This window comes from Amphiura filiformis, chromosome 1 (assembly GCF_039555335.1).
Source record: "Amphiura filiformis chromosome 1, Afil_fr2py, whole genome shotgun sequence".
Taxonomy (NCBI): Eukaryota; Metazoa; Echinodermata; class Ophiuroidea; order Amphilepidida; family Amphiuridae; genus Amphiura; species Amphiura filiformis.
The window spans coordinates 15,083,290-15,099,111 of NC_092628.1; the positions used below are offsets into that span (position 1 = coordinate 15,083,290).

Below are 15,822 nucleotides of genomic sequence, written 5' to 3' on the forward strand. Positions count from 1 at the left end.
ATAAAAGGAAAGTTGCTGTTCAAATTGTGTCGAATGGAAAAGTAACTTTCTTTTGGGTGTGTGTTCGAATTTACATGGAACATAGAAGTACTTTAATTCAATTCGGCAACAGTATAATTGACAGGAAACAAACTCTCGCGAGAAAAGAATCATGAATGCGAGAACGCAAAAGCTTACCATAGACCCTAATAGGATTTTACATCCGGGATCTTCTTAATAATGTGATGGTCATTTAATAAATATTTTCATTAAAAAAGCACAAAATTGATATACTGTTGCCAAAAATAAATATAATCATATTTTTGATAATATATTAATAACAAAAGTATAAAAATAAAAGAGTTTGTTTGTGTTCAATATGAAATACCTAGGGCTATATTTCAATGGTACATCGAAGACTTAGGTAACATTGCTGGTTCGTCACAGCAGACGACCCGAGTATGAGAGAACTAGAGCAGACGCAATTTTTTTCATGATGCCTTCAAACCGTAGAAAACAGGTTAATCCAACAAAATCAGTTCATAACATTGAACCAGATGGTAAGTGCATCTATTAATGAAGGATGATTGTAAAAATATTCCGTATTGTGGATGAAAATGTCATGCAAATATGGGTCCCAAATTGCGACTGTCACCAACCACTTCCACACACAGTCAATTGTCAATACGTTTTCCTACAGAACAGAACTGGCCTGCACGGCTGCAGGGAGCTTACCTGTTTACCTGTTTACCTCTGCAAAAAATAACTGCTTCATGATGTCAGTGTAAGGAGTCTCATGTAAAACAAGCTGGTTTTCATGCCCCCTTCTGCTCCTGCTTGGTTTTGGCTTAAAGTATTTTGACCCATCTATACTCGACTATAGCTAACCGGTCATGCGGTTCATGATGATCTTCTGAAGCCTTCAGTGAAGGGTTCTTGTTCTGGTCTTGATTCTTCCCTCTTCAATTGTTTCCCAACTGAGCTGCTGTAACATCTCTGTGACACTCGATGTTCGATGAAAATCACCCATCACAAACCTTGCTGCCCTTCTCTGTACTTTCTCCAGGAGATCCTTATTCTTTACAGTGCCTGGATTCCAAGCAGCGGAAGCGTATCGTATTGAAGATGGGGTTTCACCATTGAGTTGTAGAGCTGCTCTTTGATCTTGTTGGTACAGTTGTGGAAATTCCTCATCAGGAAGTTGAGAACTCTAGTAGCCGTTCCGACTGCGTAGTGAGTCTGGACATCCCAGTTCAAGTTGTTTTGGATATGAATGCCTAAATATTGTGTGGAGGTGACTTCTTCCAGTGTAGTGCCTAGCATCTGGTAGGTTGGGTGACCAGGATCCCGTTTTCTGGAGATATGCATAACCTTGCACTTGCTGGCGTTAAATTTCATTCCCCACAGTTCAGCCCAGCTAACTAGCTTATCAAGATCTTCTTGAAACTCCACTTCGTCTTGTTGCGACGAGAGGGACGAGTTACTGGTGTCAGGTAGTGATCACTGGGGATGTCCACCTCGTTGTTGGTAATCTTGTACATGAGGGTCAATCTGGCTGCTCTTCTGTCCTCTAGTGATTGCCACCCCAGATCTTGCAGGAGGTTCGTCACTGTGCCTTTGGTGCGCTCGTAGTTTGATTTCACAAACCGGGCTGCGTTGCGCTGGACCCTTTCGATTTTGGTCTTGTGATTTTTCTGGTGTGGATCCCACACTGTGCACGCGTATTCTACATGTGGTCTTACGAGGCTGAAATAAGCTGTTTCTTTGAGTTTCTGTGGACAGGAATACAGGTTGCGGCTTATGACTCCCTGCATACGACGAGCTTTGGATGTCGCATGTCCAATATGTGAATTCCAGCCCAAGTCATCTTGGAGGTGGACGCCAAGATAAGAATGAGACTTCACCACCGCAAGTGTTTGGTTGCACAACTTGTAGTCTTGATGTTTAGGGCTACGGGAGTTGGTGACATGCATTACATAACATTTGTTGGGGTTAAACTGCATTTGCCAGTCTTGTTGCCATGTAGTTAGTCTGTCCATGTTCCTGTCAATTTCCAGTTCCAATTCGCAAAACACCAAGCAAGGCAATCTGTAGGAGTTTTTTCCCTTGCCCTGATAAGAAATTAAACTTTTTAAGTTTTTGAATTGTTTCATGAACTGATTATGTATTTATTTTGTTTTATGATATGTTTTGCGATTTCCATTGAGTACAACGGTAAGTGTCCCCTTCATGTCCGAGGGCACAAGATGGAAGAACCGATGGAGATGGATGGAACATCTCGGCAAAAACAACCATTGAAATGGGCAGTGGCGTAACTAGGCCTGGGAAAGGGGGGGGCAACATGCCCCGGGCGCTACCACTAGGGGGCGCCAAATCCCCGGGGCCAAATCGGCATCACTTAATAAAAAATATTGAACCTACCCTACCAATTGGCATGCATGAGAATGATAGCAATTTCATGTGATAATTAAAATACACCCCCGCGTGGGCCATGTCTAAGATATTCTCGGGGGTTATGCCACTGGCAATGGAATGCAGCAATCTATCACAGACTTCAGTCTTGATCATTTTGGTTCGCCTAGTTGCAACCCGGCGAGATCCTTTACGTGAACTGGTTTGCGGGTTCGTGTCGTATTTGAAACCCTGAAGTACCATATTTTAAAAGAATGTTTTCTTGTCATTGTTTTCCTATAGATAAAGCAGGCCCATCCAGTGGGAGTCCTGGTGACAAAAATGAAAAAGAAGTTGAGTACCGAGAAGTCATTCTGAAGATGGGACGAGGCATAGGTTACTACATCAAGAATTTCATCTACATCAAGAACAGAGAGTGCCATGGAAAGATCTTTCTTAGGTGCCAACATAGAACAACATGTAGTGCAAGAGCATACATCAAAGTTAGAAGCAAGAGAGCCATAGTCACCCAGTCTTATCATCCGCATCCTCCACCAAATCATAAGACAATTGAGTTTAAGACGACACTGCCGACAAAGAAGGGTTCCTCGTCTGCAGGTAAAAGCACACCAAAAAGGACATCGCCAAGAAAAGCCACTGCTGTGAAAAGTGCTAAGGAGGTACAGGAAGAGGATGAACCTGAAAGTGAAAGTAAGAAATATAAAAAAAAACCAGTAATGCACCCATTGGGTTTCAAGTTTGAATAAAGCAATACAAACTAACAAAGGTGATGTGCTCCTCTTGTTTCAAAATGTTTCAATAATGTTGAAAGGACCGGTGTTGTTGCACATAGGGCTATTCACTTGGAGACCTACCTGATTCCTGAAATGATGTTTCATGAACAAAAAAGAAGACTTCAATTCTGAGCCTGACAATTCTTATAGAGAAGGAATTGTGAAAGCCCTAGGGGTCACGGTTACTTTAAATAGCCAAAAATAAATACCCAACAAAACAATTTATTATTTTTTTGTATATATATTTCACCCCATATATTTCTGGGCAAGGTTTATTTTTGTTTGTGTTTGTGTATTAATATTCAATAACATGATGGGTTTAATTGAGAGTTTGATTAACTCCTGTTTCTTCAAACAGAAAAAGGAGAGGAGGAAACAGCCAAATTGAAAAGGGGGTCACCAAGCAGTGATGAATGTGAAACAAAGGTATCTCCGCCTGTGAGAGAAAGATCGCAGAGGGTTAGAAAGTTACCAGCTCGTTTACGAGAAGACCCGTCTCCGATACCATTCATTGGAAAGCGGAAGAAGAAAAAGAAGTTGCTGATTCTTCCCCCTCGACAGGTTGGTATTATTCCATTTTATTCCAGGTTGACTGATATGTCAGTAGGTTTCTGTTTCTCTGTATTGATGTCACATCTGTATTTTATATCCAGATAATTTAGTTTTTAATTTACACCAGTCTTATTAGAGGAATTTGGAATTGTTTTTTTGTTTTTGTTTAAAAAGTAGCATTTTGTTTTGCCAGATTACATGTAACTTCTTGTTTACATGAACATGTGCTACACGTATGTGTATACAGTAAATTGCTTAGGCATTCAACTCATAGGTCTGATTCTGATTCAGTAGGGTTGCAGGCCTTCCTTGTCAGTGGTACTTACATTACTTAATATCTTGATCTTAATATCATGCAGCAGAGCCATCATACCTGTGGGAAACATTTCATGGATCATACCAGTGACACTTACTGGGAAAAAAGAACAGTGCTTGTTTACATTTTGAGAGTGTTCACAGTGTAAACACGCAAGCAGGGTTCTGATTGGCTGATTCAATCATCTGACAATCATAAGGCACCAGAAACAAATTTGTTCGATCTTTGGATTGACCGCCGATGCTGCTTCGATGCTTGTTATTAATGAATTAACAACTAATTAGAATTAATGCTAAATTTATACTTTTCAATATCAATACAGGCAAAGATTTATATATGGTCATTTTCACGGTAAAGGGTGTAACTTTTGATTTTTAGGGTCAAAATTTCAAACCACTTAAATATGTTTCTGTTTACTGTAATCATGCATAGAAGCAACTTAAATTCCAGTAAAATAGTGTTTCAAGGCTTAAACCTTTTGATTTCTGATAAAAAATTTGACATTTCCATAACATTTTGGTTAAAATAAAAGAAAAAATGTATTTTACATAAGCTCAGAAAATTATGACATGAAAGCTGGAATACATGTGAAATCCCATTCCAAAGTAAGTCAACAGATATAAGTTAAATTTTATACCATGTTTTGCTATGTTTGTAATTGCAATTTTGAAAATTTTTAACATCAAGGGTCATTTGCAATGGAAATTTCCCAACCTTAAACATATTTTTTAAGTTTTAATTGGGTTCCTAAAATAATTTAAATGTCTAACTTCATGTACAAATACTACTTGATGAAAGGAACCTCCCAGCCAAGTTTCACAGAAATTAGAGTTATTTTTTAGAATTGGCAATTCAAGCGATTTGTGTTTCGGAGGCTTCAGTTAACAACACAGGTGATCATAAAAGTAAAATATTTGGCTAACTACTACAAGTTGACATGAAAAAATAGGTAAAAAATATCACAATTACCAATTTTCATGCTTTGCTTCTAAGTATTGAATTTCAGTTGTGACAAAATTAAATTATCACAGCAAGTCATTTTTTTTGTTTCGGAGGCTTCATGTTTACAATGGTTAAACATGGCAGAAGTAGTTTTTTTGAAAACAACACTGTTGGGATCATCTAAGCTGTTATTTTCTTGTGTGTATTGAATCAATGATTCTATGCGGCAGATATTGCAGATTTATAACATGATAATTTTTTCACCCATTTGTTAAGTATGGTGTTATTTGCATGTGAAGCCTCCGAAACGGACTTTCTTGGATATCAGTATATTTTTCAAGCATTAACCATAATATCAATTTTTTTTTTAATTTATGACATTCTGCACATATCATGCAACAATTGCAATGCAGATATCAATATGGAACATACCAATTTAGATATGCATAGATGATAATTAAGTTTACTGTTGTTTCGGAGGCTTCATTTGTTTCGGAGGCTTCAATTGTTAACGGAAAGTTTGTATTGGGTCCCATTTTCAAACGGTGATATATATCTCCATGATTTAAAAACAAGTGACTTGAGGATCTACTTTGCTACATTTTGATAAATAGATTGGATGAGCTCTTTTATTTATATTTGCCCAAGCTTGCTGAACAGTTTGTTTCGGAGGCTTCAAAAAGTTAACGGAAAATCGGCTCTTTGAAGTCAAGATTTTATAAAAATTTTAAAAGCTTGCAAATCAACTAATTTTTGTTACCCATTTCAAGTTAAGATATCAACTGTTATGAATCAAGAAGAAGTGAAGAAATAACCAAGAATTATGAACCAAAGCTATACCCACAAAGTTTGTTAACAATTGTTAACGGAAAATGAAGCCTCGAACGACAAATATCAAGTCCGGTTCTCAAAAATACAGGGCTGTTCACAATTAAATCTAATGTGGCAGTGTTTACTGAACATATGACCGTACTTTCAGGATAAGAAAAATTATCCATGAACTAACTGAAGAAAACACAGGGTTTTACAAAAATGTTACTGTTTTTTACAGTTTTTCAAAATGGCAATATTAGGTACATTTAAGCCTGCTAAAACTGAACGCAGTAACTCCCGAAGATGATTATGCTACCCAAGGTAGCTGCTAACTAGATGACTTATGTGGCCAAAAATCATGGAATTCTGTGGCTTTATTAGAAAACTACGGATCAAAATGTTAAAAATCCAAAGTTACACCCTTTACCGTGAAAATGACCATATGTGTTATGTTATCACAATTAATAATGGCCAATTAATTGATTTCATTTATAATAAGGATCGACCAAGCATCAATGGTTGGTCGAAAGATTGAACTAATTTGTTTCTATTGCCTAACAACAAATTTATGAACAAACAAATCATCTGATTTGGCCAATTATGTGTCAAAGCGTTGGGTCGGTGCAGAGCAATGCTCAAAAAGGGGTGCTACGTTTGTGTAAGTGATTATCGCTCAATAACAGGGTGGGTTGTATCAGAGCAAGAGAGTTGTTCTTTTCTGAAAGCCAGTGTAATGAAACACTTTCAATTAAAAGCTCAATAAGCCTCCATATTCAAATTATTGTTAAACAGTGTACCTCCGTAGATTGGTGAATGTTTGATGTATTATGCAGTTTTTTTACATAATTTACTCATTTCAGAGAAAGAAAAAGGTTAAACCCATTGAAACTAAACCAGAGCCTGTAAAAGTAGACTTTGATGTTCCATCTGAAGCTAGCAATGTTGACTCTGATTCAGACAATGAAGACTCAGACGAAAAAGACATGTCAGATTCATCACCGGGTAGATCACCCGGTAGATCACCCTCAAGATCGCCTAGGCAAAATAGATCACCCAGAAAAGGGTCTCCTGGAAGTTCAAGCACCAGTCCGAAGAGCAAAGATCAAAAGTCTGCTCTAGAAATTTTACGCCAGTTGACATATGCTGCTCTTGAAAGTGAACCAGATGTTGATGAGGACAACGATGATATGGTAGTCAATAGTGACGATGATGATGAAGAGAAACCCAAGGTGTTCGAAAAGAAAGAACCAAAACAAAGAACAATTCTTGATGTGGATCAGCTGCGAAAGTTATCAGCGACTGCGCTGGTGTTGAAATTTTCCAAACATACAACCAGTAAAGTTCCTAAGGATGCAAACACATACACATATCAGCATCAGTATGCTTGTACAATGCTGCCAGGTATATGCAGTGAGAAATTTTGCGGGAATGCAGTGGATACGAAGCCACAGATTAAAAGACATCTACTTAGGCATATTGGGGAATTGCTCACAATGACAAACCAAGGTGAGAAAAGAAATAGTTACTGCAATCAAGGAACAAGAATCATAAATCCAAAGAAAATTGGTTTTTAATTGTTGTTGAAAAAATGAGAAATCTATGAAATCAATACTTACAATTATTTCCCAGCACACACATAAGTAATACATTTTCAAATCTCATTTTGCTGCATCAAGTCAAGTGATGCTTGAAAAATGTTATTATTAATACTTGCAGAGATTGCAATGACATCAAATTCCACATGTTTTGAATGTAGTTGTCTTTCTTGCATATTCATAAGGATTAATGTTATTATGTTACAGGCATCACATGCCTCCACTTTTCCATGAAAAATATATGGTGGGATTAAGCAAAATCAATCCAAAGTTGGGCATATTCAATTTTCAGTTTTCGATATGATAGTATAGTATTCAAGTATTTTGCAAAGAAAACCCCATTAAAATCGAACATTTAGTTCCAAAGATATGGACAGTTGAAGTGTTTTCAAAACAATAGACATTAAAAGAAAGTTTTGTCTTTGTTTGTCTATATCAGAAAATCAATATTTCTGACTTTCGACTGATTTTGCTTGATCACACATCACATAATGTGTATGCTTTGAACATAACATGTTTACAGAGAACATGATGGGTGCAAATTTGTCTTGCTCATTTCATTGACCTTCATATGATGAGTTTGGAACTATGTGGGGTACCTCTTTCTTCATAATCTGTGGAAATCACCATTTGGAGTAGCAATCCTAAATTTGGATTTAATGCATTTCTGTTTTCTGGTTACTTGCCATATCCACAGTTTCTCCAGCAACGTCATTTCCAGGTTCAGTTCAAAGTCAAGCCAAGAGACGAATGCCAACCACTGAGGGTAAGCGAGACAAACAATGGGGCCCAATATACTTCATGTATGATGTATGTAGGCCAGTTAATTACAGTAGGCTTGCCACACTTTGTTTATTAGGCCCAGAGGAGATTCAAAGAGCAGATATTAAACAGCACATCTGATCAAGGCTAAATCTAACTGTTAAGTTGTAAGTTAATTTTTACTTATCACACCAAACAATATAAACATTGTCCATGCCTTTATCATCATCACATGATCACACAATGTCTGTCATGTGGGGCAAGTTCTGCCTTTCTGGTTGTCATTGATACTCAAAAATCAGAACATCATCAGCTGTGGTGAATTTTCTAAGAAAACAATAGACTGCGAGTAACCAGACCATAAGAACTAGACACAGATACAAGTGACATGAAAATGCCAAAAACCATTACAATATGAAACTAAATCATACGGATATGAAGATCTCACTGAAATTTAGACTGAAATAACATTGGAAATATGTGTTACTTTTTGATTCAGGCATGCTAATGACTATTGTCCAAATATGCCAAGAATGTACTGAAAGAAACACCTCTGAAATTTACTGGCCAAATGTACCAGCCAATTGAAATAGAATGGAAATTGAAATTGAAATAATTATGGAAATAGATTCAATGGATTCAATGGTGCCTTGGATCATGGCTTATTTTGCTGGTCAATAGCTACTTTTTACAACAACACTGAAACAAGTTTCTTTTTTTTTTGTCATTGTGATTTTAAGTGTTACTTAAAAATTTCTGTGTGGGTTTTATAGTATTGCAACTTTAATGCACATCATGACTCATCCTGCTCATTTTACCATATGACATTTCATCCTCTCCTTATAAGCTAACATCCATGTCATATCTTTGATTTGTTTGTAAAATCTTTGCAGAAATTGAAGAAATAGAAGACCTTGACTCACCTATTGATGCAGATGTGACAAATGAGGAGCCTGATGATGGTGATGATAACAAGGAGTCAACTTCTACTAAAGATGACAAGACAGAAGTTGCTGATGATTCCTCAACACCAGGCAAAGTAAAGACTGTATCTTATGAGATCCCCTCATCTCATCAACCTAACAAGGCAGTTACGGTAGCACTCCCGAAAGAAGTTGATGTCAGGCGGTCAAGTTTTACAGTTATCAGATCAGCCGAGGGAGTTAATGAGGTTGTGTTACTCCCAAAAGGCAGACTTATCAATTTATCAGCTATACAGCCAAAAAGTGATGATGAAAATGAGGAGGAGGAGGATGGGAAGGCAGAATATGACAAAACTGAAAAAACAGAAGATGCTCCCGATGGAGACCAGAAAGAGGACAAGAAGAAAAAGAAGTTTTATTATCCAAACTACAATCGATTGCGAAAGAAGGGACTTTCAAAAACCAGGGCATTTCACATGAGACAATCCGCTGTTAGATTAGAAATAGTGGATGATTTTGATGGAGATATTGATATTGAGGACACGGGGGATGATGAGACAGATTCAAATGGCAGTGACAATATTGAGAACAAAGGAAAAGAAGGAGATGCTTCGCAGGAAGAGAAAATTGAAACTGAAGAAGTTTCTCTGGGCGGTGCATTTCAAAGTCCTGATGCTGATTCACCAGCACGTCATCGAACTAACGTTGTCCCTTCTACCTCGCAAGAAATAGAATGCGATATCATTGTCAGAACTCGTAAACACCCCGCCAACAAGAAGCCAACACTGCCGCGGTCTGTAGGACAGTCAGTCAAATCAGCAAGGCAGTTGAATAAAGTTTTGCACGGAGATGAATCTAAACCAAGAAATATCGTTGCCATGGATCCTCCAGGGGATGATCATAACTATGCATGGCACCCAACAAGGTATATCTCAGGTCCCACTCATACAGACTCAAGAGGAAACCCACTTGAGAAACCAGAGGAGAAGGATGACAAAGAGGAAAAATTTGACTTGGACCCTATATTTTATCCTTTCCAACCGGGAAGATCGTCATCATCATCACAGAAAAAATCCAAACAGCGTCGTCCTTTGACAAAGACAATTCCTGGTGTGGGTAAAGTTGTCAGTCACTCTGCTGGGGTTGGTAATCCAAGATGGGCAAAAGGAATAGGGAGAGAGAAGAAAGAGACAGATGAGGAAAAGAAAATGAAGGTAATGTAGAGACTTTTGGAAGTAGCTTGTATGAATTAATATTTCCACCAATTAAAAGATAGTACATAAAAATACAATAGCCAATAGCTTAAAGTAAATCAGTTTCCCTTGGCCTTGTTATAGTTACGTATTCAGTTGCTGCAAGATAATCTTTTTTGTTAAGGTTTAAAATAGAGGGGCAAAGACAATCATCATTACATACATTTGGTGATTCCACTAAGGCGCTGTGACGAGCGTGCCAGAATTGGCACAGAACCCTATAGGATCATTTGGGGTCACCAAGGGGTCATCTGAGGTCAAATTACTAAAAACTGGTCGTATGGGCGTGAAACTTGGTGGGTACAGACAACATTTAGAGCCAAATTTTTGGAAGGTCATTTTGGGGTCACCAAGAGGTCATCTGAGGTCAAATTAATAAAATTGGTCATATGAGCATGAAACTTGGTGGGTAGGGGAGATTGGGGTTAGTTGGAACGCGGGGTAAGTTGAAACATTGCATTTTTTTCTGACACAAAAAATTAATTTTGTAAAATACTGGCACCTAGTAATAGGTATTAGTAAGGGTCATCCACCAAATTAGCAACAGCACTGATGTCCCACCAGTGTTGGCTTGGGAAAGGAATATCTGTTTTTTGTCTTATTTACTAATTTTATACCCCTCAGAAAAGATGCGTTATCTCCATGTTGTTTGAAGATTCAGGAGATTATTTTTTGAGTATCATAAGCACTAGTAGTAAGTCCCAGAATAATGCTTTAAAAATAAAAGTTTCATTGTATTTCTTATTTTGTGTAATGAACTTTGAAATGTAAAAATAGGCATCGGGGTTAGTTGAAACTTTTGAGGTGGGGTTAGTTGACACGTGAAAATCGCATAGAAAAATATGGTTAAAAATTTGACTTTTTAAAAATTTGTGACATGTTTACCATTTCTTCAATATTGCTTTAATATGGTTTAAAAGCAATAATACAAGCAAAAAGTGCACACAGAAAGTACATTTTATAATATTTAAGGCTTATCATATTTTGGTCCATGGTGACACTCGTCACCTTGTGTCCAAAGTATTGACCCGCACTCCCACATATTTATTTATTCATTTTTTCACTTTGACACTGATTGTATGTTAAAGGGTGCCTTCAAGGGAAGTATAACCCTAACAACACAATAATAATTATTTTGAAATTTTTACAAGCCATGTTTCAACTAACCTTCACCCTATGTTTCAACTTACCCCAGGGGTGGGGTTAGTTGAAACACTTTTGTTCAAATTTTCAAATTGGATTATATGAATAAACATAAGCAGGTCCAATAAAGTTTAAGGCTGTATTTGTAGCATGTATGTATATGTTTATACTGATATGGTTAGTGTTTCTTGAAAGTAATCGGTTTGCGTTAAAAAGACGATTTTGTGAAAAATGTTTCAACTAACCCCAATCTCCCCTACAGTCAACATTTAGAGCCAAATTTTTGGAAGGTCATTTCAGGGTCATCCGGGGTCACCAAGAGGTCATTGCAAGGTCATTTTGGGGTCATCAGGGTGGACGCATCCCATTCGAAAACCGCGATGTTTCTAGTTGAATTAGCAAACAAGGGATCAACGCTTTAAATAATAGTGGGCAGCATATCAATTTTTTAACAGTGATCAGCGGCAGCAGGATAAATAAGCATAAAAAGGCTGGCATATGGGGTTAGCTAACAGTGCAAGCTGATGATCACCTTAAAAAATTGATATGCTGTCCTAAAGCAACAATCCCTTGTTCGCTAATTCAAAAATAATTAATGCGTAACAGGAATTTACCAAAAGACGAATACGGATTGGCTGTAGACAGGTGAACTCATAGCAATATAATCCATGATGCTGCCTCCCAAAATTAAGGTGACAGTTGATATTAGAACCCTGTTAAGGGAACTGGAATAAGCGTTTTGAGCGTTTCGACAGCATTTTTTGTGGGACATGGGAGCACATCAGACCTATTGAAATGCATTCTGAATACGAAGAATGTCCTTCTGATATCAAATAATTTTCATTTTATGAAATTCACGATATAATACAAATTTTATGACAAATTATTAAAATTTGATATTTTTCACATTTTGAGATATAACAGTCCTCGAAGTAAATTTTATAAATTTAATGATATAGTCTTAAAGTGTATGTAGCTGGTAGGAAAAGCCGATGATCAATTGAAAATTTTGACCTTTCATATTGAAGATATGGATTTTTTTCCCAAAAGACCTAATTTTTTTTTGGTGTTTTAGGGAAAAAAATTCCATATCTTCAATACGACAGGTCAAAATTTTCAATTCATCGTCGACTTTTCATCCCACCTACATACACTTTAGAAGGTAAAAATCATCAGATTTATAAAGTTTACTTGAGTACTGTTAAATATCAAAAATATCAATTTTAATGATTTGCCATAAAATGTGTATTACATTGCAATTTCAAAAATCAAAATTATTTGATATCAGAAGGCCATTCTTCGTATTCAGAATGCAATTCGATATGTCTGATGTGCTCTAATTTCCCACAATAAATACTGTCCAAACGTTCATACCCCACCCCTTAACACTTCCAATTTTGTCGCCTATACAGAATACACCTTTACTTTCCCTACTGTTCATTGTTTGGGAAAAACAAACTATAATGCTCACATTCATGTCTGCGATTTTGCACATTAAAGTGCTATGAAAATGTAATTCAAACCTGCTCATAAATATAGCTTTAGTTTAGTTTTGATGAAACATACAAAGTGCAAGAACATATCATGGACTTACCTAATGGTGATGAATTACTTATGATTAAATAAAATGGCATACATGCTCTAAATAGGAAAGTTAGATAAATATTTTGCATTGTTTCATTTTTTCCTCCAGAAAAAAGCATTGGAGTTACTGAATGCGCTGCACAAGAAGCAAGCATTCAAGGGCCGTAAAGGACCTTTCAAATGTCAGTTATGTGGAAAGAATGTGACTGCTGCTGGCACATTAAGGGCACATTACAGAAGTCATGCAGGTAAGATTTAGATTCTAGTTGAAACTTAACAGCATTACCTTGGATATTACTGTTTTGTTAAGTTTTTTAATATAGACACTGTATCAGTAATGTTGGTCAACAAATCGTTAGGAAATAGAAATAAATGGCTTATTATGAACATCGGCTGGTCAAATTCTTATAATTGTTAGATAAGTATATTCATAAATGTAAGAAATGTAAGCAATTAATAAGGAATATGTCGGTGTATTAGATGAGGTTTGCAGACAAATAAACAACATGGGTGTATATTGTTTTAAAAGCACAAAAATGATAACTGCTAAGGCTGCTTGAAGCACGGCTTGGAGCAGAAAAAAGTTATCTGCTAAAATTAAACAAAGGCAGATATGTGCTCCAAGCATCTTTATAGCAGGTAATGTTTTTTTTGCAAGCAGTCAATATACTTCATAAAGATGGGAATTGATTGATGAAACTGATCACATTTGGCTGATCCATTTAATATCACAAAGTTAGGGAAAGTGAATTGGCGTATCGGTTGTTCTCTCGCCTTGCACCACAAAGCCCCAGCCATGCCCAGGATTCTATGCACTTGGTTTATCCTGATTCATGATCGCTCTTGAAGGTTTTTTCCAGGATCTCAGGTTTCCTCCTGCTTTGTTTGGTTATCACTGAAAAACCGTCACCCAAAGGAATTAGGGGAGCTGTGCTGATAGTTTTGCACCGGGTTCGGCTGGAGTGGAACCAGCCTAGTTGATGCGATCAGATTCTGATGATTCACCAGTGGCAGCAAAATTAGTATTACAGTGAATCCTCAGGAAAATTGTGTTATTTAAATCCAAATTTATTTATTATTATTTAGTTATTATTATTATTGTTATAAAGTTAGTGATTTTATTTACCCTACTATTGCAGGTATCAAGCCATACAGATGCAAGTTATGTCAAGCCACCTTCACCCGATTACACAGCCTGAAATATCATATGATGATCCACAATCAACAGAGCAGATTTGTGTGTGATCACTGCTCGCGGGAATTTAGGCATGCCAGTCACTTCAGGGAACACTTACGTCGTCATACTGGGGAAGAGCCATTTGGTTGCACGGACTGCCCAGCAAGGTTTAAAACTAGAAACACATATAAAAGGCATTTATTTGCCAAGCATGGAAAACTACTCACTGCTGATGGTATACAACTGGTACCAATTGACTCGTAGTCAATGCATAGTCTTCTTGGCAGTATTCACTTCAGAGGTCATTCATCACACTGGTCTGTCTTGTCTCAAGTTGAGAGTATCGCCATGTTAGATTTTGTAGTGGCAGATTAAAATTGTGTGTGCCAACTTAATCCTGCAGGGCGTATACACACAGTTTTATCGGTACACTGGTATGCAACCGTGTAAATGTTCTGATGCAAATTTGCCACTGGGAAATCCAACATGGCGTTACTCTCAACTTGAGACAAACTATAGTGTCATTTGGCAGCATCAATTTGTAAGTGATATTTTAAAACAAGATTGTTACAGAGTATGAGAATCGGTACTTTGAGCAGTACCAAATAGGTAGTCATAACAGTGTACCATGTTTTCTCTAATAAATGCTCTTCGAATAAACATCCCCATCATTTTTTTCAAACAAACTGTTCGAAATGCTGAAAATATCATACAGACTAGGCCCGACAAGCACCAGTATTTTCGAACATGTGATCTGGGGGTGCGATGGCTTGAAACTTGCAAATTCATTAGCAACTGATCCAGTAACCTGCCAAATTATAGTGGCATTTTGAACATTCAATGAGTGTAGATTTTTTATTCATCAGTAAAATCAAGTTTCACAAGTTTTCACAAGTTTTCCATTGTTATTGACAATGTATTTGTGTCGAAATTTTGTGTATGTGTGACGCTGCAGTTGATGCACTTCTAGACGATATTAGCGATTCTGTCAGTTGGCATCACTTGCAATAGATCACTTCTTCCCATTGGTTGCTTTTGCTGAGATTTGGCTGTTCCATCTCGCCCCCTCGGACACCAAGGGGACACTTACTGTTGTACTCAATGGGGGAAATCACAAAACATGCCATAAAGTAAATACCTCTTGATGTAACAATTCCAAAAGTTCGCTTTCTTATCAGGAAAATCAACTTTAAATAAATAAAGACAAAGCAATTTGGTAATTTCTCTGCTTAAACTGAAAGACCCTGTACAAACCAATATGGATTTTGTCCCCTATGACAGACATGTGAAGTGGGTAAGTGCAATAGATGGAACAACCCGACCAAGAGAATGGAAAATGCAGTTCCCCCACAGTGTTTATAAGAGAAAATATGGTAAAGTGATTAGGCTTATTAGAATTACATGGAATTTCTTTGAAGCATAGTTGAGCAAAAAACAAAACTTGTCTGCCTGTTTGGTACTGAGCAAAGCATACTCATAGCATATATGTAATTTGTGTCACTCAATGCATAATACAGGAATACATGTCATGTCATTCACCTCAGGGGTAAAGATATTTCAAGACTCAAGAGACAGCACTATTATATTATAGTGGGGAT

General features: G+C 37.1%; 1 protein-coding gene across 1 annotated transcript; it reads left to right on the forward strand.

Moving 5' to 3' along the window:
* The first annotated feature begins 429 nt into the window (after positions 1-429).
* On the forward strand, positions 430-15,448 carry LOC140158774 (uncharacterized). Its single transcript, XM_072182025.1, has 8 exons — positions 430-539; positions 2,674-3,081; positions 3,523-3,725; positions 6,648-7,293; positions 8,080-8,148; positions 9,038-10,281; positions 13,157-13,295; positions 14,187-15,448. The coding sequence occupies exons 1-8, from the start codon at positions 473-475 to the stop codon at positions 14,486-14,488; spliced, it is 3,078 nt and encodes a 1,025-aa protein (XP_072038126.1). The 5' UTR covers positions 430-472; the 3' UTR covers positions 14,489-15,448.
* The last annotated feature ends 374 nt before the right edge of the window (positions 15,449-15,822 follow it).

What these genes read in the sequence shown, in the direction of transcription:
- LOC140158774 (XM_072182025.1), top strand. Translation starts at nt 473, where the DNA reads ATGATGCCTTCAAACCGTAGAAAACAGGTTAATCCAACAAAATCAGTT. An exon ending in TGATTCTTCCCCCTCGACAG is followed by an intron (nt 3,726 to 6,647) that starts GTTGGTATTATT and finishes TACTCATTTCAG; the next exon opens with AGAAAGAAAAAGGTTAAACC. An exon ending in GCTCACAATGACAAACCAAG is followed by an intron (nt 7,294 to 8,079) that starts GTGAGAAAAGAA and finishes CCATATCCACAG; the next exon opens with TTTCTCCAGCAACGTCATTT.